Genomic DNA, 23,284 nt, shown 5'->3' on the forward strand with positions numbered 1-23,284 from the left:
ATGCTTCAATGGCTTCTTTCTCAACTGGAACGAACTTTTACTTGCATTTATTTATTCACGTTTTCCTCCTGATGTCAGAGCTAGAGCATTATCAAACAAGCTGCATGGTGAAGCTTATCCTGTAAATGGAAATGTTCATGTATGTCTCGTTCATCGGAAAGTAAAGTGTAAAATGTTTCTCGGACAGTGACATCATCACTTATTTGATTGTCAGTGTTTGTTTGACTCAAATTCAGATAACTCTTGTCTGTGTGTGTGTGTGGTTTGCACTATTTGAACTGAGCTTGTATAATCGACTTGAACTTGTAAATAAGCGAGATGTCAACAAAGTCACATACTCTATGTGCTGAATATCTGAAATGAAAGAACACATACAGGAAGCCTGCATTGCCACCTTCTCTTTACAGAAGATGAAGTAAATCAGCCAATCGAATTATTTATAGGCTACGAAATTAGAGAAGGAAGCAGAACTAGTAATTTACATTCTTTTAGAAAGTGCCTAGATATTTTCAGCAAGCAAAACTGGCCGTTAAAAATAAATTATAAATGATTCACTGGTTTTGACTTTCGTTTTTAAAATAGACTAAAAAAACAAGTAGACAGAAGACAGGCTATATCCAGAAACACGAAAGCAAAGAAAATGTCAGACTAAATGACAACTAAAAGTAACATGCATTTTTCCCGTTAAGGGTTAGAAAGCTATGATCATCCTTTCAGAGAAAATTGTTTTTAGTCTTGAGTGAATCGTTATGCTTTTACAGCTACCATTAATTTATTTATATATTTATTTATGTGCTATCAGTGCGAAATGTCAGCAATGTTTACTGTATTTACCAATTTCATGAAAGGAAGACTGAAGGCAGACTTTGCTGCTAAAGGTGATTGTCGTCTTCATATGAGGAAGAAGACAATGTAGATGATAAAAACTCCAAGGAAAGATTCTGCGTGCAGTGACGATCCTTTTTATTTTCTGCACTGCAGCCTCGTGGCCTGAATGTGAACTGTGCTCAGCATCATATTAAAGAGTAATTTCTGGCTTGAGAATAATGAGGGAGGGTAGGACTGATATGCTAAACTCTACCTGGCAGATAATGAGTGTAGACTAAGAATAGTAACTGTAGGCTGACTTGCTAAATTCTGTCTCGTAATTAACGGACACCACTGCTCGTTGAGCAAACGGTTGTGGTTGTATTTATGACTCATAAACATGATGTGTATATGAATAATTAACGTAATGTGTATATGTTTCGTTAACATGATGTGTATGTGATTTATATATATATAATTGACCAATATGGTTTGTATACGGTTCATTAACACGATGTCCACGTGTTCATTAAAGTATGGCTGACCAGTGATGGCTACAGCGAGTTTAGGGTATCTGAGTGTAGCACGAGGTCGCACTAAGCGTCGGGTGCAGGTGCACACAGGTGTCCCTTCTCCCACTCACATAAAACCAAAAATCGTCTCACGAACCGGTTTGTCAAAAACCGTTAACGTTTGTTTGTCTGACTGGATGATGCTCTATGTGACTGTGCTGCAGCACTTTTATTTTAACATGAGTTAATGACTGACAGAAGTCAATGTCAGTGTTAACTGTGTCAGGTGTGGAGAAAATAGGTTGCAATAAACAGCAGGTAACAGAAGCCGGGCCACCACCACTACCACCACCACCACCACCACCACCACCACCAACAGCAACAATGGCAGCTACCATCATCATTACAATCAATAATACCTGGAATTCTCTGGACGCCGCCAATCAAAAACAAACCCAACAACACGACAGTCATAAACAAAGCTACCGACATCTGTCACGTGAGGCAAACAGGTGCTGCTACTGGTGATCATGAAAACAACGGCTGAGACCGCGTGGAGCCCACAGACTTCTACACTCCGTGGAACCTGTCAGGTGACATCATTAGCGTTCGCTACTCTTGGAAGCCCGGATGTTGAAAACACCCGCCATTTATTCGAGAGCCACGCTGAGGGACTTTTGCTACGGCAACAACAGCGACGACAGAGTGTAGGTCACACACACACACACGGAGGACAGCATGTGACCAGACTACGATCCTCCCTCCTGTCAACATGCGTTCCCCACTCTGCACGTGTATGTGTATATGTATGTGTATATGTATGTGTACGCACACATTCTTTCTCTTTCGGCATCTTGACAATATTTGCGGTTATTTCGCGATCCTACAATCTTTAGAACCGAATGTCCCTCCACTGATTGTCGTTTGACAAAGGGTCATCCATAACTGTCAGCCAACACATGATCAGTACATGTACAGAACCGCACTCATCGCAAGGTGATGGCGCATCATTCAAATCAGAAACGGGCCTCATCAAACAGGTACCGGGGTTCATCACACCAGGCTCTGGGACATCATTCAGTCAAGTAGGGGCTTATCACCCTGTCCATCCACATTAAGGGCTCTTCACCAGTCAATGATGTAGGTCAACAGAGAGATTCAACATACAGCCCAGAAGACCGGGTACTGAAGATACGGTCTACGGAGTGCGGGTATCTCTGATAGGACAACAGATCCTCCAAATTCTCAAAACTCAGTTTAAAATATCCACAACCCAACTTTTGAACCAACACTTCGGTACAGAGCGAAATTGTGGAGGTTGGAGAGGTCGAATGTTGCTTGTCTATTAATAGCGCATGTTTTTTATTTTGAAATGATCATTAAAATTTTTCGTATTCATCTTCAACGTTAATCCACATGAACACGTGTTGTTAAGAACAACCCGGATAGATATAAGTGTATGCACTCATCGTACACAGAAAGAAACATTCTGAAACCACAGACAGGTTATCTTCGCAATCTTTTCTTTTCCTCTCCGTCCCTACTTCCCCCAGATATATTTTTGGCACATGCTAAGTGCAAATGGTTTGTATACTAAGTGCATGCCTTCAGATGTAACAAACGAACACAAAGAGAACAGTCAACTCCAACCAGCAAGGACTGCAGAGTGCTCTCCACTTGATGTACGTTTAAACGAATCAGACCACAGGTTCCCTCCCTTTACCACCCGGCGCCTTCGTTATTATCCCCCCTGCTCCTTTTGAGCCTTTAGCACCGTTCGATTTTTGTTCATTATGATTAGGGGTGACGTCACATACCGTAGCCGCCACTCAAGAAAATGCCCTAAGGTCGAGCCGTGCGTACCACTCGCGCTGCCGTTACTCGTGCGATGTACAGGTGGCGCCTCCCGCCCTGACGGTACTGGGGACCGAGCATGGTGCGGGGGAAATTACTAAGACAGCTGCCGTTGCCTGGCTGGCCTGGCTGGCCGGGTGGTCAATACATTTCTCTCTGCCAGAGTGCCGCCGCCACCACAGGCCTGTGCCCCTGCTCGTGCGCGCATGCACCTTACGCTAAGCCGTGATTTGTGGATGCGCGTGCATGGCGCGTGGTGCGTGATACTCGTGCGAAGCTGCGGCAGCCTGTACCGCTTGGTGGATGGGTGGGTAGGGTGAGGGTAGTCATTTTTTTTGGGAGGGAGAATGTTATGGTACATTACATTTGTCAGGTATACATGACGTCACAGCTGTAGCACTGACGGCTGATACTCTAGCCACGTCACAGCAGTAAAGTCCAGCTAACGATATCGAGTGTCGCTCGGGGTAAAAAAAAGTAACTTTCACTTTAGAGAGACAGGCAGACAAACAGACAGATTGATGGGCAGATGATAGGCCACTGGCAGGCCTGCAAACGGCAGGTGAAGAGAAGGTAGATGATGCTGGGTACAGAGAGAAAAAGAGACAACGGAGAGAGAGAGAAGAGAAGCAGGGAGGGAGAGAATTGTCATTTAACGGCGAGCCAGCAATAAGGCTAAATCACGGCAAGGCATAATAGTATTTATTATTCACATTCACACACTCATTGGTTTATGACAGCTTAAAGAAGCAGCAGCACCAACAACAGAAAATAAAAAGGAAAACAGAGAAACAAATTCTTTCCATCATCCACTTATTCTTCCCTTCTTCCAGCGTCCTTGTGTATACCTGCATATGTAGTCAAGTAAATTAAAGTATATCAACACATGTACACAGAGGATAAACCTGCTTTCTCTCTCTCTCACTGTCGTTCATATGTATTCTGTGTTCCTTACTATTTCTTAACCCCCAAGGTGTACTGTACATATTAACACACTTCTGTCCATCTCAATATACAGTATCTCTCCTACACCAGTCCACCCACATAGATACACATGTTATCAACTCATCCTTAGTAAAATCTTCACAACTTGAGCTAATCTGCTGAAGGTCCTTTTAATTTGTCGAAGTTAATAATTACTGAAATTACAGGGGTTACAGGTGGGGGAGACAGAGACCTCTAGATGTCAAGGAGCAAAATCGACTGTACAGCTTCCGTCATACGCGCATCAACTGTAGATCGTGTAGCGTGAATGGTGTGCACACCCCAGCATTGTTTACGTGTGCACGAGCCTCACTTGTCCTCCTTATGATGCACGTGCACACAGACAGTCAGACACACATACAAGTTTGCAGGATGACATAAGGAACAGCACTCATATTGTTAGCATATTAGTGTACAACAAACTGGATACACCTAGATAGGGTACAACACGCTAGGTACACTAAGATAGGGTACAGCAAACTGGATACACCAAGATAGGGTACACCACACTGGGTACACCAGGCTCGGGTACAGCAAGGCGTGATTGACTGCCTATTGACTGCCAGCTGCCAGGCTGAGCCTTGGTGTGGAAGTCGATGAGACTGTATCGACATTCCGTGAACTCAGAGGCGGCTCACTGGCGGCAGAAAACTTCGAGAAAATAAACACGTAGGTGGTAAGTGGAGCGTTTCAAGCCCGGTTATACAAGATGGAGAATGTAGGGTGGATAGGAATACAAGGGGTAGGGTGGCTTCAAAAGAAGGGAGGCCTAACTACAGTCAAATTCAACTATACAGGGAGGCCTTAATCTACAGGGGCTTAACTCTTACAGTATTTGCTCCCAGTTTCTTGATGTTACATAACACTTACAAATCCTTTTGTGATGCACATGAAAGTCTACACTGTTCCAGAACCTGGACACCACTTGCAGCTTTACCTGCAACCTTATTTTACCGCCAGGTGTGACAGGTGTTGAGAAAATATTTACTCAGGGCCATCTCAACACTCCGGCATCTTCTATCAGCACTTGATGATAGGAGCGAGAACCCTCAGAACTGCGTCCTAGCTTAGTGTATGGATCAAGTTTTATGGGAAGATAGACAATAAAAGAACAACAACAACAACGACCGTTACTTCGTCCTTTACCTTTCCCCACTCAGTATGCCCCAGTTGTCAGCTTTCTGGGTCAAGGTTTATGTGGACATCAGCGAGCGGAGTATTCAGTGGAGACTCATTGTTTCTGCGAATCACGTGTAGACATGCACGACTGTCAGACACTAGTCTGACATCAACCTTAGTGTAAAACCTGGGAGACACTAGTCTGACATCAACCTTAGTGTAAAACTGGGAGACACTAGTCTGACATCAACCTTAGTGTAAAACTGGGAGACACTAGTCTGACATCAACCTTAGTGTCAGACACTAGTCTGACATCAACCTTAGTGTAAAACAGTCAGACACTAGTCTGACATCAACCTTAGTGTAAAACAGTCAGACACTAGTCTGTCATCAACCTTAGTGTCAGACCGTCAGACACTAGTCTGTCATCAACCCTAGTGTCAGACACTAGTCTGTCATCAACCTTAGTGTAAAACAGTCAGACACTAGTCTGCCATCAACCTTAGTGTCAGACCGTCAGACACTAGTCTGACATCAACCTTAGTGTAAAACAGTCAGACACTAGTCTGACATCAACCTTAGTGTCAGACCGTCAGACACTAGTCTGACATCAACCTTAGTGTCAGACCGTCAAGTACCAGGCCGGCTGACGTGTAATACTCCAGGCCATGTGACAGATATCTCTCTAACAAAAGGCTGCGAAACACGAAGGCTTAACATTAATATGTAATCATTAGTAAGTCTATATAATGTGTTCACTTGTGTACTGGGGTGTATCGCGCTCTCTAGTGTAAGAAAATGTGTGCGCGCGCGAGGGCGCAATAAAGAATGCTCCTAAAATTTATTTCTAGTTTACAGATTCCACCATGTTTCAGTGTCTTCAAAAAAGTGTAAAGAGTTTCTTCGTACTTAACATATTTAAAGAAAATTCGCATCAATGAATAAACACTAAACTCCAAAGTGTGGAGAAAAATATTTGCTTTTCTGGTCTGTCGCCCACAACCTATCAAAAACAAATCCGGAATCCAACATCACGCATGGCAACAGTGGATGTAGAAGACGTCACCTCACTTCAAGCGCAAGTGAAGCTCAAGAAAAGAAATCGATGAAGACTTGTTTACATCTTTCATCTAAATGAGAGTGTTGTTTTTGTTCAAAACGCGGTCGATGTCCTGACTCCCGAAGCAAGTTTGGAACGAAGAAGAAAAGTGTGTACCTGTGGCCGCCTGGCTGGCTTGGGTGAGAAAACAGCAGGTAAATAACAGTCATAAAACGACAGAAGACATGGCGGCCACCTGATGTCAAGTTTGTCGCCAGACGTGGCAATTGGTCGAGCGAAAAATAAGGGCATAACAAAACTGTTGAGGCAAGGACAACATGGCTAGGGTCCTGGATGAATGACCAATGTTCTCCTGAGGGGCTAAGGAGCAGACGCTGCTTCTACACACGACACACGCAACGACAGAGTGTCGGAGAAATACAGACAGGCCGACAGATAGACAGAGCAGGAAGGAGAGACAATTATGTATAAAATAGTGTTACCCCCACCTGTCTCCTGAAAGTCAAAACCGAAAGAAATCGATCGCGCGCACGAGTGATTGATCAAATTACGCGGGTCCTTGATCTGTCCAGTGAGTGATTGCCTTGAAAACAATCCATCACCTCAGCAAAGTAATCGTTCGTGAAACGGGATAAACCACCTGGACAGGTGTAAAGTCAGCCATCACACACCTGCCCTACACCGCCACACCCCCGACAAAGAGAAACATCATCCGACTCCTGACGCCATCTATCGGCCTCTCAGTCACCTCACAATGATGAGGTCCTCACTGTCACATCATCTAGACAGTCATGTCACAATGATGTCACTGTCACATCATCTAGACAGTCATGTCACAATGACGTCACTGTCACAATGTCATGTCCTCACTTTATCGGGGACAGGTGCTAACCGTTGCGCCACGATGGCAAGAGGAAGGACTGACTTACAAACATGAAGAAGTGCACTGGTCGTCCTGTGCAGGACCTTCCCTATCCCCCCAAAACAGACCTGAAATAGCCATTTTCCCCCCACTCAGTGCGCATGCGCCGGCCGAGAAGAGATACTCATTCGCAGACAAGGTCGGATCTCTATTTTGAAGGAACACGTGGTGCAAGGTGAATCCGGCAAATTCCAATCCTATAATTATAACAAAGGAAAACCCAAGGAATGTTATAAAGAGGTGAAAAACAAAAAGGGTTAAAGGAGGTTAAAGAAGCTGAGAGAACTGTTGAAGAAAGGAAACGTGAAACATCACCAACCAAACAAGCAGCCTGCTCCAGAAGCAGGAGAAAACAAGCATCATGATCGCCAGCCGACAGACTGATCATTTCTATTGACACTACGATTGTTTTGTTACATAAGAGGCTGGCAAAGCACTTAACACCAGGCTCAGTGCAGTTGCAGGTCGAGCAGCGAGTTTTGATTTCCGTCTGCCATGTTCTGACTTCCTGTCCTGTAGCGCAGACAGACAATGTCTTGCCCGAGTGACAACAGGTTGCTATAACAACGTGTCGCGAGTGTGTGAGAGAGGCAAAGAAAGAGAAAAGGGTCGGTTGAATGAAATGCCATTGCAAGATTTTGAACTTCACGTTAAGTTTAATTAACATACAGCAATTTGCTGAGGTCTGCTCAACTAACCGCGTGGGAAGCGGATAGCCGAGTGGTTAGAGCGCTGGTGTGCGAACTAAGAGGGGCTGGTTCAATGCCCGATCCGCGCAGTCGACCTCCTTTAGTAAAGTGGTTCGCAGTCTGAAGTACTTTGAGAACCACTGGGTTAGGGGATGACCTTTACCCTTTTTGAAAACCATATGCATGTACAGTCTTGATGTTTCAGTTGTCACCGTTCTTCTGTCCATGTGTTGTATCTCGAGAAAGGAAGAAAGTGAGAAGTGGGCCCACAGTTTGAGAAACAACTTTCTCTGAGCTTTATCCAGTCATTAGATTAAAAACATTGCACCCACTACTCGTTCAGCCATCTGCAACACACAGTCACACATTCGATGTGTCCGGTCAAGATTCATTAGCAATGTACTTGGTGAGGTACCAGCAGGATTCGGACGACTTTGCATCGAGGTATGAACTGACCCCGCGACCTTTGAGTGACTAACACCAAAATAAAAGTGGATGCCCAAATCCCGACTACTTCGTGGGGTGGAGACATGTTTGCTACAGGCTGCACACAGCGACAGTCGACTTACTGATAAGTTCGGCGATGATAGAGGACGATAGACAACTACATGTCTGTTGAAGTAAACAACACTCAGTGATTGTCTTTGGTTATTGTCCTGTGTACTTGAGCTGAAATGTTGCAACGGTATGAGTCCAAGTGAACAAGTCCAAGTGCTTTTCTATGACTGCTTTCACATTGATACCACTTTCAGAAAGCGACCGATGTGAAAAGTGATATTCCTGTGCGTGGGCACCAACATAATGAAGCGGTTAGTGATAAACAACAACAACAACAGCCCTCCCTAAATAAATCTTCAGTAACATTTCATAAACATGACTGTTGTCGTTGCAACTATAGCTGGTGGTACACAGGCATGCTTAGCAACACTATATCTTCATCCAACCATGAAGTGCTGTATGCCTGCATCACGAAACACGCACGCACGCACACAATCTCTCTCACACACGTGTGAAGGGCAGAGGTCAGGTTGTGTGCGATTACGTTGACACGGAGCATCTGCTGTCGGCGAGAACAAGGTGATGTTGATGTCTGGCTCTTATCAACCATCGATCTCTCACAGCTGAGCCCCGGATACTATCTGACGAGTGACGTACGGTGACGTTTATTGCTTTTTAAATCATCGAATATCTCATCACCCTTTCCCCCGATCGTCAACAGATCGTTCCGCTCCAACATCAACTTAAGCCAATCACTACACTGGCGATAATAAGGGAAGACCTTAATCAACTCCCAGGGCTTTAAGTAAGGGGCGGGGAGGGAGCAGTCGCACCTCTCAGGTGTTTGAGGACTAAGACATGGGAAATGAAATCCCAACAAACGACAGTGACAACACAAGAGACATTTTGTGCAAAACAAATTCAATACACGCGATGGCAGAATACTAAAGAAGTGGAATTATTGTATCTATTACTGACCCCTAGGAAATGAAATAGGAAATATAAGCGTGAGATAATATTCTGCATTATTGATCAAACAGAAATGAGATGCCGCATTGTGAAAGCAAACAGAAAGAAGACCGTTTGCCTCTATGAAACCATAAAACAGAACACAGCTTGGTCTGCGAAACGACAAAAGATAGAAATGAAGAATGCAAACATGAACGACGACATCGACTGTTACCAGTCTTCAGGGTGGACACCCGATGCCAAACCAATAATGATGTCATCTTGGCACAGTTGTCGCCCCTTCTGATCGTCCAGCAGACGACCATGACATTACTGTCAGTGAATAGAAATCTTATCCTGGGACCTCAAACTGCGACACGACAAGGAATACAAATTGTTACAGTGCTCCGTCTGCTGTAACTGAAAGACATGACAATGGATTTAAAAAGAAATTTCATTTGATGCATTCGTAGGCACTAGAGTCAGTTGCTTTGATACAGCCGTGACGTCAGAGGCACCCAGACAATGGCGTTACTAGAGCGTCCTTCTACGTCTCACTGCTTCAGTGATGCGTGGCAATAGCATTGTGTCTACAGCAACAGCAGACTGTTGATGAAATAAATCTGATAAAAAGATATTGAGGTCGGTAATAACAGCGTAGCGATGTCTGTAGTAACAATATTGCGATGTCTGTAAAAAACATGTTTTCTGCAGGAGACAAAATACCCAATGCCAGCAGTAACTGCTAACCGCTAACAATCTAAATAAACGTGTTCGTGCTGTTCAATACTGACAATTCAATCAACTATGTTCAATACTAAAAATATCATCAGCTGTGTTATTCAATACAGTTCTAAGACTGGTTAATGTCGGCCACACTAGGATGGTAAAGGTCACTACAACTCCATCTGTACCCTCAATCTAGCTTCCTCGCGTGCGTGCATGTGTCGAGCCACCCGGGGTACGAAGGGATATATAGCCAGCCGGGGCGTTATCAGGTGATGAAGCAGGTCTTGCCAGGGTGTGCAGAAGATTTGCAGCCGATGATAGGACGCACGTGTTAGTGCACAGACACCGACCCCGCACTACGCTCGCTAATTGGCTGTGAGTGGAGTGCATCAGCGTCTGGCCGCTGACCTAATGCGATTTAAATATTTAACGTACGCAGCTATCTGTCGGGAGGCGACCTTTTTTGCGCTCACTTGGGCGTCTGACTGGGCGTACGCATGCGCGAACAGCCGGAAGCGGTTGCCAGCTCTTCATCTTGATCGCTTTGTCTGCTCAGTCTTTCTGTTTAATATAAAAGCCAACACCAAGACTGATGCTAACCCAAACCATAACCCTTAACCTAGCCAAAGTTATCTTAATCAAAGCTGTAAAGAAATGTTAAGAAAATTCACAGAGAAAGCCAACAACAACAACAACAACAACAACAAAAGCATTTATCACCGAAGAACAAAAATAAAAGATAATAAACTGCAAAGTTCGCTCTAAAAATAACTCTCTTTATCATCTTCACCAAATCGTCACCAGCTAAGTTATATGAAGTACTGCTTTTTCATTGGACACCATCAACATACATTTAAAAAAAACGGTGTGCGCACGCGTGGCAGAAATCAGCGCATGAGGTCACTGCTGGGGCTGATCCAGTCATCAGTTCAGACGCAAAGCTCCATGTTCATAGGCAAGTGGAAAGTCTGGGTATTCGTGTCCCGCCTCATGTAACATTTTAAACATCAGACACAATTTAATACTGATAAAAGGACCTAACAGTTTTTTTGTAGTATAAACTGCTTAGTTTCATTAAAAGCTAAGGACGATCACTACACAGACAACAATGTATGTATGCATGCGTGTGTGTGTGTGTCCAATGTCTATGTGTCTATAAACACACGAAGCAGAAACGGGCATCCTACATGGCGTGACGTCCCTCTGGACGCCCCTCATTCGAGAGATTGGCGTGTAATAGCCACGTGACCGTCGGCAAGAAATTTATAGTCGCTTGAACTATAAATATCTCCGTCTCTGTTTACAGCTCTTCCTACAAAAAACTTGTTTCATGTTTACCGGACAAAGAAAAGAGAAAAGCTTTAATAAAAATGTGGCTGAAGGCAGAACACTGTCAGCCACAAGTCAGTACACTGGCGGCCAGACTCCATACTGAGTACAACTCAGTGTAGCCCAGGGTTCACGGAGGGACCGTCGGTCTGCACGTGCATGTGTGTGCGGGAGAGCGGGCTCCACCGTGCTCAGCTGTGCGCGTGCGTATTGATCGAGAAAGTCTCGCGGCCACAGCCGACAGACCACCATCCTCCTCATCCTCCTCATCCTCCTCCCCAACGTGTCCTCGCCGCTCCCTCCCACTCCCTCCCCTACACACGTCTTACTCTTTTGCGATCGTTAGGTTCTGCCCCCTCCCACACACGCTTGCACCCACCTCCCATCCATCCAGCCAGCACACTTCCTCCGCTTGCCCGTCCTTCCTTCTCGGTTTGACAGCGGGCAGAAACACTAGCTCGGCGCGAGGTCAGAGTGCAAATGGTCTAGAGGTATCAAGGTCAGCATGCGCGCGCACCCTCTTTCTTCCTGTGGTCTTGCTTGTCCGTGTTCTTGTCTGTAGATGGCGACTTCTTCACGTCAAGGTTTTGTCATTTGAGTTTAATAGGACTTCAATATCTGTATATTGTTTAGATATTTATATGATCAATACATCACAGGACAGTTTCACTGCACATCATTCACATCGACACAAAAACGCTCAGTTTCCAAATATTTCAGACGGAACTTCGTCTATAAAAAAAATACAGAGCCACAGACTTCCAGGTATAGCTGTTGACAATAATTTGTCATGGTTCCAACACATGTCAGTCACAAGCAAAAGTATTCCAAGAAAACTGATCAGCCGTCAAGAATCAAGCATTTCTAGGATTTATCCTCACACCAAAAACAAAAACAAAAAAAACAAAAACAAAAAAGAAAACAACAAAAAGTAAACAAGCAAAAAACCAACCAAACAAACAAAACAAAACAAAACAAAACTACTTCCCAATCTATATCCTTACTCTGGAAAAGTTTTCTGTGCAGCCTATATTCAGTCAACCATTGACTACACTTCCAGTCTAAAATACTCTTCCTAGTGGAAGCTTTATGCGTTTTCTCAAAATGTTTACAGGAGAGCACATAAAGCTGCATTAGAGAGAAAATATGGTCGATGATTTCCCATCTCACACAAGTTCTTACACTGTCAAATAGGCGAAAATACAAACAAACACACTTTGTTTAGAAAATACGAACAGGTAAACCGTCCCCTAAATTCTCTTCACTCTTTATCACAAAGAACATCTCTCAAACTTAAAACTCTCATTTCAAAAATTGAACCAAACTTGAAACAGGGAGTGTCACGTGTAATAACATTCCTCCTCATCTCCAACACTCTTTAAATTGTTTCTGAAAAGAGTAACTGAATTATTATTTTTTTTTGTTATCCAAACGTACGATCGTTTATGAGACTTTGTATCCACCAGTAGAGAAAACAACAAAACCTGCATTGAACATTGTCAACACCATCATCTCACCGACATCGCAGTTAATGACTACGACTTGTGTCTGCATTTTATCTACTCTCTTCTCTCCTTCTGTTCTACCTTTTGTTATCACAGTAGTCTCGCAAGTTACAAACTCTTGTTATGTTCTATCTTTTGTGATTGCAGTACTGACATCAGCACCAACACAAGTCGCACTACTCTTGCCTCTACTCTTTTAAGGCCATTCTTGACTGCACTAATGTTTATTTATTCCTTGTTACTCCTCATAGGGCTGCAACTAACAATGACTAACATTTGACCAACTTTGACAAAGTTTGACGGTTACATAAAAACTGTCAAAGTTTTATCTGGTTCAGGAGACCCTTGAGGGCGAGAACTGGAAGTTAATAAAGTATGTTTTGCTTAATTTACCACCATCGTAAATTAATAATCATCGTTTTTGCGCAGAAAACGTAAAGTTCAAGGAAAACCGAGGATCGAGGCTAATAAAATGTTTAAGCTAAATCAGTAATAACTTTAAAAAATATGTTCCATAAGATAACTGGGCCAGCAACGACCTATAATTATACAAAATATCACGTGACCATGAGAGTGCGTGCGCAGTCTGTCGGCGCACCACGCTTTGCTGTGTGACGTGCTCAGTGGTGTGACATGACTGCAGCACGCCATCAGATTGCTGTCGCAGTACTGACGCACGCTCACCAAGAGGCTCCAGAAGAAATTATAGCTTTGATCCACCTACACAAGGAACGACGACGACAGTGCTGCCACCGCCACCTTCTTCTCGCAGACAACAATATTCCCGAAACTTTTACACAGCAAGCACAAGATACAAACATGAGAGTTTCGTCTCCATCGCGCATTTATCTTGATACGCAAACTCACTTTGTTCTTATTTTGTACAGCCTTCTGTAATTCTCTACCTAGGATGCTATCTGTGTCAATACAACCTCGTTGTGGATGAAACTCGCAACTGACTCTTGTGTTTAATAATATTATCAGCAGGGCCAACTCACAAAGTAAGCTACAAAACAACAAGCCATGCGAGCAGTACACAGCTTCGAACCAGAAACATCATGCCCAGAAACGACAGAAAGAACTAGGGGATAATGGGGGGGGGGAGGACACCAAATGGGGGCATGATCTCATATCAGGTATAGTCGAAGATTCCAGAAATATCAAAGATATTTTACGACCACTGCGCTGGTACTTTATCCGCGGTGGGTGTAAGCCAGAGCGAGGCTGAAAATAACTCGCTTGATACCAACTCTCGTCCCCTTCTCCAACTGCTGCTGGTAATTAAACGGGCGGATTCCAACAGCGGCTGCACACATCAATAATTCAAGCGAGCCTCCCAGACGCTTTTGTCAGTCACAGAAGCAGCCGCACGTGTAGCAGGCAGCACCGGTGGCACTGTGCCAGGGCACGTGCGAGTCTGATGATGGGCAGGTGCTGGCCACTGCTGCTGCTGGTCATGGTGGTGACGTACTGTTGTGTTGTTTTCGCTGGTGCTGTTTGTTTTCTAGTAAAAGCTATCGCATTACGTCATTCTCGGCGCTTCGTGACATTACGTCATTACAGGCGCTTTGTGACATTACGTCATTACAGGCGCTTCGTGACATTACGTCATTTATAGGCGCTTCGTGACATTACGTCATCATCAGAGGCTACATAACATTTACAGGCAGTTAGTTGTATTACTTCATTACATTACGGTTAGCTGTATTACGTCATTAAAGGCAGTTAACACCATTTTAAGTTGGTTGCTTCATGATGTTGTTACAGGTGGTGTTGACAACTACCGCCGCGTCACTTTAGACGATTGCAAACACCTTGTATCGCTCTACATGTAACTGAACACAAGCACTGTGCTGCTGTTGTGCTATCACTATAATGCATTGGTAGTCATGGCTACACGTCGACTTTGGTGTCAGCTTTTTGCTCTTTCAACACCATTTGTATTCCACGTACTACTGTACAAAGGATTCCACTGAAGCATCATCAGCGTCAGTTCTACACTCCATCATCACCAACACCATCACTACGGCTTCACCGCCGACACCAGACCACAAGCACCACGAACGTCACCAACACGCTGCTGGTCGCCATCAGCACGACAGTCCACTTGAAATGGAAGCTCTCGAGCTGAACACCTTTCCAAAGTTTCTCTCACCTACATTTGTTGACAGCAGATACATATCGACATAGTGGAGGGCAGGTGTTGACGGAGTGGAGGCAGAAGCTAAGACTAAGAAGTGCGAGGTCGCAGCGTGATCCAAGATTGACGACGTGCATCATTAACTTCTTCCCGTCAATCATACAGCTAGGGCAGCAGTGATAAGCATTCACTCCCAGTCATTACCCTTTGTTTGCGCTTCTAGTGATTCTTTCTTTGAGAGAGAGGTAATCCCTCAAGTTCCTGAGCTCTGGTTTTATTTATATGTGCGAAGTGGTAATGAGATTTCTGTAGGTAATCGATACGTTAACAGCTGATAATAATGTCTGTACAAAGTACGAAACACACGACGAAAATAACATAAAACATACACGGAATCATCATCATCATCCTATCAAATTAACATAAAATATGTGACAGTCTATTTGCCTTCCACCCTCGACTTCTCTCGCCTCCTGTTTGTTTATCTTGTTTCTGCGGTTGTTTTCCATGCCCTACCTTGAGTTGCCACGTACGCCGCTATTCTTGTCTTCACTCCCACCTCGTCGCTCATTAATCTTTCCCCCAGCCCTTCTTTCTTTCTTTTCCTACTCCATTATCTTTTTGTATTTTTCCCCCCTTTGGTTATTGCGTTCTTTTCTTTGGTTTCGGTTTATTTCAGGATGCTGTCACACCGTGTAGTCGACCGCGAGCTGGCGGCTGGACTTTTGCCTTGTATTTCTGTCACATGATACTCCAGTCTTGCCCAACCTCCACCACCATCAGCCATTGTTGATGAGCCCCTTCACCATCTGGTGCTCGCATATTTCACAACAATTGCCCAAACACACCCGGCTGCCAATCAAGCTCAGGGTGAGCTGTGTTTACGATCAGACTCACCCATCCAATCCTCCTTCACCAAGCCATCAATTGCATACTCCGTCCTAGCTTTGGGACATTTACACTTTGACAACCTTACATTAAACTCTGGCGACATATTATTATCATTATTAATTTGAAATCTGTTTACAATTTGGGTGTGCTCGTCCATTAGCTCAACGAATAAAAACAATTCTCTGTGCGCAGACCAATGATGATAAATGAAAGATAACAATGAGTGGACAGTGAGATACATATAGACACACTGAACTACATAAACATGAGGTACAAGAGTAGAATGTAAAGCAATGGATGAAGGGATGTAGATACTATAAACAGTGTAAGATGGAGTCGTTACATGACGGTTAACATGACAGACAGTATTGCCAGGGAGTGAAGGATAGTAATTCAGGGAGAGTACTTAGTCAACAGATATGTTTTCAGAGTGTTTGCAGTCCGATTGGCGGATGATGTGAAAGAGTGGTATTGAAAAACAACAAAAACAAAACAAAACAAAAAAAAATAAAACAGACTGATTAGGACGGATTTTAACGAGTTCTATTACTCATTAGAAAAATCGTGTCGAGCTGTAGTTTTATTATCACAGTATGGATGCTGTCATGCTGAGGCAGAGAGACACAGTCAGGCCAAACTCTTTGTTAACACAATCAGGTCAAAATACTCTTTGTTAGAGTACACAAGGACGTGTACCCCGAATTAAAGATCCAATACGACATCTGAAGTGGTGGGGAGGGGGAGAAGGTGGCGGGGAAACAGTTCATCAGGTCGATAAAAAAATATCCGCCATGTTTTGCGGCTACCACATGTTAAGTGCGCGCTCCCTGAAGTAACAATGAATCATTACCATAATTGATTGCTTTCCACAGTTAAAGGGGACTTAACCCTCCATCCAACCTTACCTGCTGCTCACCTCATGTGTGGGTAACGATGAGGATTAATCAGAAACCACTCACACACTCACACACACACGATTACAAACTGACAGAACTACGGAAACACGTAGATGTATACATGCACCTCTTACACTTTAGACAGAGAGGCCAGCTGACAGAGAACACCCAAACAAAAATTCAAATAAACCACACACACACAAACGGATGTGCGACTCACCTGCCCGAACAGTGACGTTTCTGCTAATAATTTTGCCCGCGGAGTTAGAGGCGGTACAGCGGTATGTCCTTTGATGTACCCGAGGTTGAAACTGTCCCGCCTGAAAAGGCGGAAAATAAAGGGTATTGTTGGGGAGAATCTGTAACAGTTCCTCCACGCCCACAACAGCTTTGCCGTACTCGTCCACCCACTCTAACACGGGTGCTGGTCGCCCGAACGCAGTGCATGGGATGGACGCTCCGCGGGTATTTGCGAATTCCACAGTATCGGGTGGGTGTGAAATGAAGAGAGGGCCTTGAGCTTTGTAAGGGAATTGGTCTGAAAAGAAGAAAATTCATCATCATCATCAGCAGCAGCAACAACAACATTATCATTATCTCAATCATTCAATTTTATTTTGTTGTTGGTATCAGTTTCGATTTTTTTTCACCCTGTCACTATACAATTTTATTCAACTGCCCATGACAAGAGAAAACTTTCGTCTCTCCTCACCTCTTGCTCATTTTGTCGGCTTACCACAAGACTTTGATTTTCGTTTCGCGACAATATCAATCAGATAAAAACTAAAGCAATGTACAAATACCTCTTCATACTTCTACACACTAACAGACGAACGGAGAGATGGATATAGCATAAAGTTTAAATTAAATGTTTGCAGTATACAAACTATTTATGATTAGATGTTCAGAGTATCTAGACTATTCAAATTACACATAAACTATTTAAATTACATGTTTAGAAAATACAGACTATTAAAAAAGTACATGTATTGAATCAACAGACTATTTACATTATACATTTAGAATTTAGAATTATATAAAAATGTTTATAAAAGTACTTTTATCACAGGTTTAGAAGATACATCCTATTCAAATCAAATCAAAATCAAATCAAAACAGACTTTATTGTCTGCCCAGGAGGACAGAAATTTGTCTTTGCTCACATACCCACACAGACATTTAACACACAGTTAGGAGTAAAAGTGAGGAGTAAAATAGTGTTGATTGCACCAGTCCATCAAAGCAGTGTATGTTTATCCTAACAACAAACCTTGGGTGACCAAGGGCCTAAAAGCACTGCTGAACAAAAAGAAACATTTGTTCATCACGGGCAGAAGCCCACGACAGAAGATTAGTACATAGAGAACAGTATTATTGATAGAACAGTTATAAAGTATACATGTTATTGATACAAGAGTATACAGATTACATTATCAGATTTTTGAACTTTACAATTAGAGGGTAGGTTTTGTTTAAATTACACAATATATTTGAAATAGTGGTTGGCAAGACCAAATAATCTCTTCGCTGTGCAGTCGTTAAAAATGTAGCACCTTTCGTAATTCTTTGTCGCCGACAGATTAGACTCACTCCGATGTTGAAGAAACATAAGCAGCTTGTACAATGATGTGTGTAGCTTCATCCATCAATCGGTTGGACACACGAAGTGACCAGCATGGGGGACTAAACGTGTTTAGTTTAGTATTTGGTAGACATTTTGATACACCACGCAACCACCAGCAATTCTTTTGGTTTAACTATCCTGCCAGCCATGGAGCCATGGCGAACACATCCGACACCACACCTGACACACGACACAGCCTCATCTGATACACAGAACAACTACACCTGACACACCGCACAGCCACACCTTACACACCGCATCAACAACACGTAGCCATCGCGGAACCTTCAGTTTATAAACTTTACACCCCTCAGCTCAAAAATTAGCCACACCACGAAGCCATCGTGAAACCCTTTCATCGGAGGCATTCGCCATACAGCGTAGCCATCGCGAAACCCATACGCCTTTCCATTCTCAACCCCGCAGAGCCATCGCGACTCCCCTCAGCCTCCTAACCTGTCACACCATAATAAATATATTACAGTCATGGAGAAACTGCTCAGCGGGAAAGTCTTCGCACCCCGCAGCCATCGTCAAACCCACTTTGCCTTGCCCTCGCTCGACCACCGCGCCTCGCTCCCGTCTGTGGTCACCCAGGTCCTAGATGACCGCAAAACGGGGATTTCCCTGTTTGCTTACCTCGAACCTTCCCCTTGTCTCTACTGACCACTTCTAAAAATAAGCACCGCCCACGTCGCCGGTCGATGCCGTTGACCGTTGCAGACTGCGGAGGCTGGTGATAGATCAGCATAAGTAGGGGGCTTTCCCCTTAAAAAAAAAAAAATCGATCTCCTGTAGTACAAGCCAGTGGCTGTCGCTACCTTCTTGTGCCCAAAATGGCCACAGTATTGATTCCCTCCCCACCCATTCCCCACTTTCCCTTACTGAGCCCCGCCTGGTGGAGAACCTTGACCTCCACACGGCCATCTGACCTCAGGTCCAGGGTACGCTGACCAGACGAGCTCGGACGCTGCCCACACCCTCAAACTCTCCCTCCGTGTCCGCAGCGCAAGCTGTGACGTCACACTGTCCGCGAGAGCTCTCCCTCCACCGTCTGCCCCTCCTCCTCCAGAAAGCAAGCCTCCCTCTCGTGCTGCCCTCTGGCGGCTCTGTCATCGATCGCTGTGTGACCATGGGAAGGTCATGTGACCAAGTGCTGTGGACTGTGGAGTAGCCGGCTTTGACGCCCACTGCATGTCGCGATCGAAAGGCAGCGGACAGCGATGGGGGGAGTGAGTGGGTGGTAGGTAGGGTGCTCGAGAGCGAGCAGGAGGAGGAGGAGGACTTCGGGACTTTCCCCTCTATTTATTGATCATGGCTGACCACTCAGCTTGTTCTGGCCGTCACCAATATTGCAACGTCACAGAACGTCACCGACGATTTTTGTTTTGGTCATAACGAATGTTTGTCCTCGTCACCAACAGCCTCATGCATATAACGGGGTCACAGATTTGTTCAATGCGGGGTCACTTGTGTGCCATAGTGGGGATGTTACAACTGTGGAGGTCACTGACATGCGCGGACTGGGGTCAGAAAGGTGCGTAGTTGTTCCTGATGTGCATACAGTTGGGGGGTCACCGTAGTGTAGGTCATTGCTCTCGCACATGGGGTCACTAGTCACACACAGGTTGGTCACTGTGCTTATAGTGGGGTCACGGCCACCATCATCACGGACAGTAACAACAGACACGTCTTTTGCAATTTCTTTTTTCACATGTCATCGACAAAACTGCGAATGTGAACTCTTAGGAAGATTAATAATAGAAACATTTCTTTCGAGGAACAAAAGATTTCTTCAAAGCACTACACTTAGAAGCATGAAATCATCAGACAGGTGGCGGGACGGACTCAAGAACACCCCAACAATAACAGGTATACGAAGAAGCAAACATGAATATTCAGCCAATATTCACGATGAACATGCTACAGCCATCTGACACTCACTTAACAATGTTGTTTCACACTCAGTTTTAAATTATTTTTTCTCGCCGAGTACTTCCCCTGATTCTTGTTGTGTACTACAGAGAGAGGGAGGGACTGTACATGTGGGCGAGACTCGGGCTGCCCAGCAAGTGTACCGGGAGGACAGCTGGGGTCAGTGACCTGGAGAGGAGATGGCTGTGTGCCATAAAACAAAACGACTTGATTGGTGACTTAACGACCACAAAGGTCAAGTACAAGGCCAACACACACAAGTTCTGAGCTGTGCAATCCTCGGACGAACTTGCTTCATCTTGGCTGATGATAAGCCAGCTGCCAGCTGCTGCACATTATTCTTGTTATTACTTCCCCGCCAGTATTCTTATTCCGGCAATCTAATAACAGAGGGATAAACGGATCTTTATTAACATCTGCGACTGTAAAATGATTGTGGGTTGGGGGTATGTCTGTGTGTGTGTGTCGCAGTGTACGTATTTCATTTGTTTGTTTGCTTGTTTGTTTGTTTGTTTGTTTGTTTTTGAGCGCGCCGCGTGTTCTAACCAAAACTCAGGCCCGACCATCTTTGTCGATCTTACTTTTCTAAAGATCTTTAATCATTTATTTATCGTTGTTATGTCTCGTTGTTAACCCTAGCTGAGATCTGAACTCATGGCCTCTCATTTCAGTGATGGAAAGCGACACAGGACGTCACTATTTCTGGCATCTGATGTACGTCACATACCTATCATGAAAAGTACATCATATCCCACAAAGCTAGGCCTGAGTATGTAAGTTTGGTCACAAGTTTGCAGGTCTGATTCACGGAGCTGTCTCTCACACAGGGACACAGAAACATACACACAAGCTTACATAATGCTAAGGCTATGATAAGAATACATAAGACTATATGCGTGAGAGTGCGTGTATATTTATATATGTGTATGTATAAGCGCGCACGTGTTTTTGTCTTACGGCTGATGCTTGGAAGTTGCTGATCGTCCCACTTACAGACCACCAGCTCCTTGCTCCACAAAGATGGCCACCAGCTCCACTAATGGATGATTGATCGTCGCTCTCTTATTTCAAAAAGAATAACGGCCACACTCGTGGGTCTACATGCTTAGAGTATGGGCGCGCAAGTGTGTGTGTGTGTTCGTGGTGCGTGCACCTATGTTTGGTTGGCCTCTGTCTGTCTGAACATCTGTGCAGCTGTTCATATTTCTGTCAGTGTGAGTGTGGACTTGACCTTTAGCTTCGCCATCATCAGAGGGCGCACCTAATGCCGTGGATAAACTCTTCCTGAGAAAAGTATTTAATGAAGCTGTTTAACGACTCCACCTCAAACCCAACATTCCCTTTTCCAATTACAGGAGTCATTTGAAAAAAAAACTCGAAGCTTTTAATTTGGACGTTTACTGGCTTTATGTTCATACTGGCCTGTGATCACCGTGCACTGCATACTTCATCGGAGTTAACGACATCCTCAGATATCTATGTCGTAAAGGGACTGACTGGTCCTTTCTTTGGCAACAGTGATACGGTCGTCGTGAATGAAAGCATCAACATGCAAGCACAGTGGCTTTGATCAGTCTTGATTGCAGGAAAAAAAAAAGCTAACCATACTGTGACCTGTAACCTTTTCTTGCCGCCAGGCGCTCTTTGAACTTGGTTCATCTGAAGGGGATGAAGAGAAGAGGAGAGGACTTGAGTGCATCGGGGACTGACAGTGACCACAGGGTGGACAATGATCACCACTGACCACACCGCATGTTGACAATAACTACAATGTCCTTCACTCTCGTTAAACAAACAAATAAACACAAAAATAAACAGTAAACATTTTCTTGCACTCAGATGTGTATAAAAAGCAACTAACGAACGAGCTCGTAACTGGTGGACACTTTGTCCACGGGTCACACAGGTCACTATCTTGCTTTTGTAGGAAAGTTGTTTGTGAGGAAGAAGATTGTCGTTTGTGTGCTTGCTCATTTTTTTTTTCGGGTGAGGGGAGGCTACGGTTTGTCGTTCTTGACCTTGTTGACCACTCCTCATTCCATCCCACCTTCTGTCAGTGTTTTCACGACCCGCGTCCCTCCCGCCGCTGTTGCTGTGTCTTACCTAATCTCTCGCCATCTCTCCAGACCAGCCCCTGCACTCTCCTCTAACGGTCCTCTCCCACTTGTCCCACTTTGCCCTCCAAGCAACACTGAGTGTGCCTGCCCCTGCCTCTCCCGATATAGAGCTATTGATTGCTATTTGCATGTAGAGCTAAACTGAGGAGCGGGCCGAGTGGCGAGTGAGCCAGTGCTTCCCGACATTTTTATGTGTTCATTCCAAACTTCAGATGCTTTTTTCTTTCTCTCGCGTCTCTTCTGTCTCCTTCTCCTCCCTCCCCCACAATATGGAGTGAATTATTTGTTTTTTACTCCACCTTTATGGTTGTCTATTTCTGTATCGGAAATACCGATTCGGCAGTCATTATATGCACAACTGCATGTGTGTTAACTAATAAACCACTCATGTATCGTAACCTGTCTCTTGCACCAGCACGTGAGAAAATATGATAATAACTATAACTAAAGAAATCGACTGGATGAACAAGTATGTAGGGTAGAGTATGTGGTTCCCTTGGTGACAGCTGATTTTTTGGACAGTCCACCGACTGTCGCTGGACAATGAGGCTACTTACTCGCTTGTTAATTAATGTAGATTTAATGAGACAGTTCATGGCTATTATGTATTTGTAAGGATGAAGTGCTGAGGTGTTGTACATGTCTACTTGTTCTACTTGCACCGTTTGTAGTTCTGTGTCCAGTCCATGTACAAAGTACTTACTATTAGTGATGGCGGCGCCACC

General features: G+C 44.3%; 1 protein-coding gene across 1 annotated transcript in view; it reads right to left on the minus strand.

Annotated features, from left to right (window-relative positions):
• The window catches only part of LOC112570028 (Down syndrome cell adhesion molecule homolog), a 75,344-nt gene that overhangs the window by 35,944 nt on the left and 16,116 nt on the right, over positions 1-23,284 (minus strand). Inside the window, 1 exon segment of the mRNA XM_025248210.1 lies at positions 17,104-17,421. Coding sequence (XP_025103995.1) covers positions 17,104-17,421 — 318 coding nt within the window.

The sequence above is a fragment of the Pomacea canaliculata genome, linkage group LG8 (genome assembly GCF_003073045.1).
Source record: "Pomacea canaliculata isolate SZHN2017 linkage group LG8, ASM307304v1, whole genome shotgun sequence".
NCBI classification, from domain to species: domain Eukaryota; kingdom Metazoa; phylum Mollusca; class Gastropoda; order Architaenioglossa; family Ampullariidae; genus Pomacea; species Pomacea canaliculata.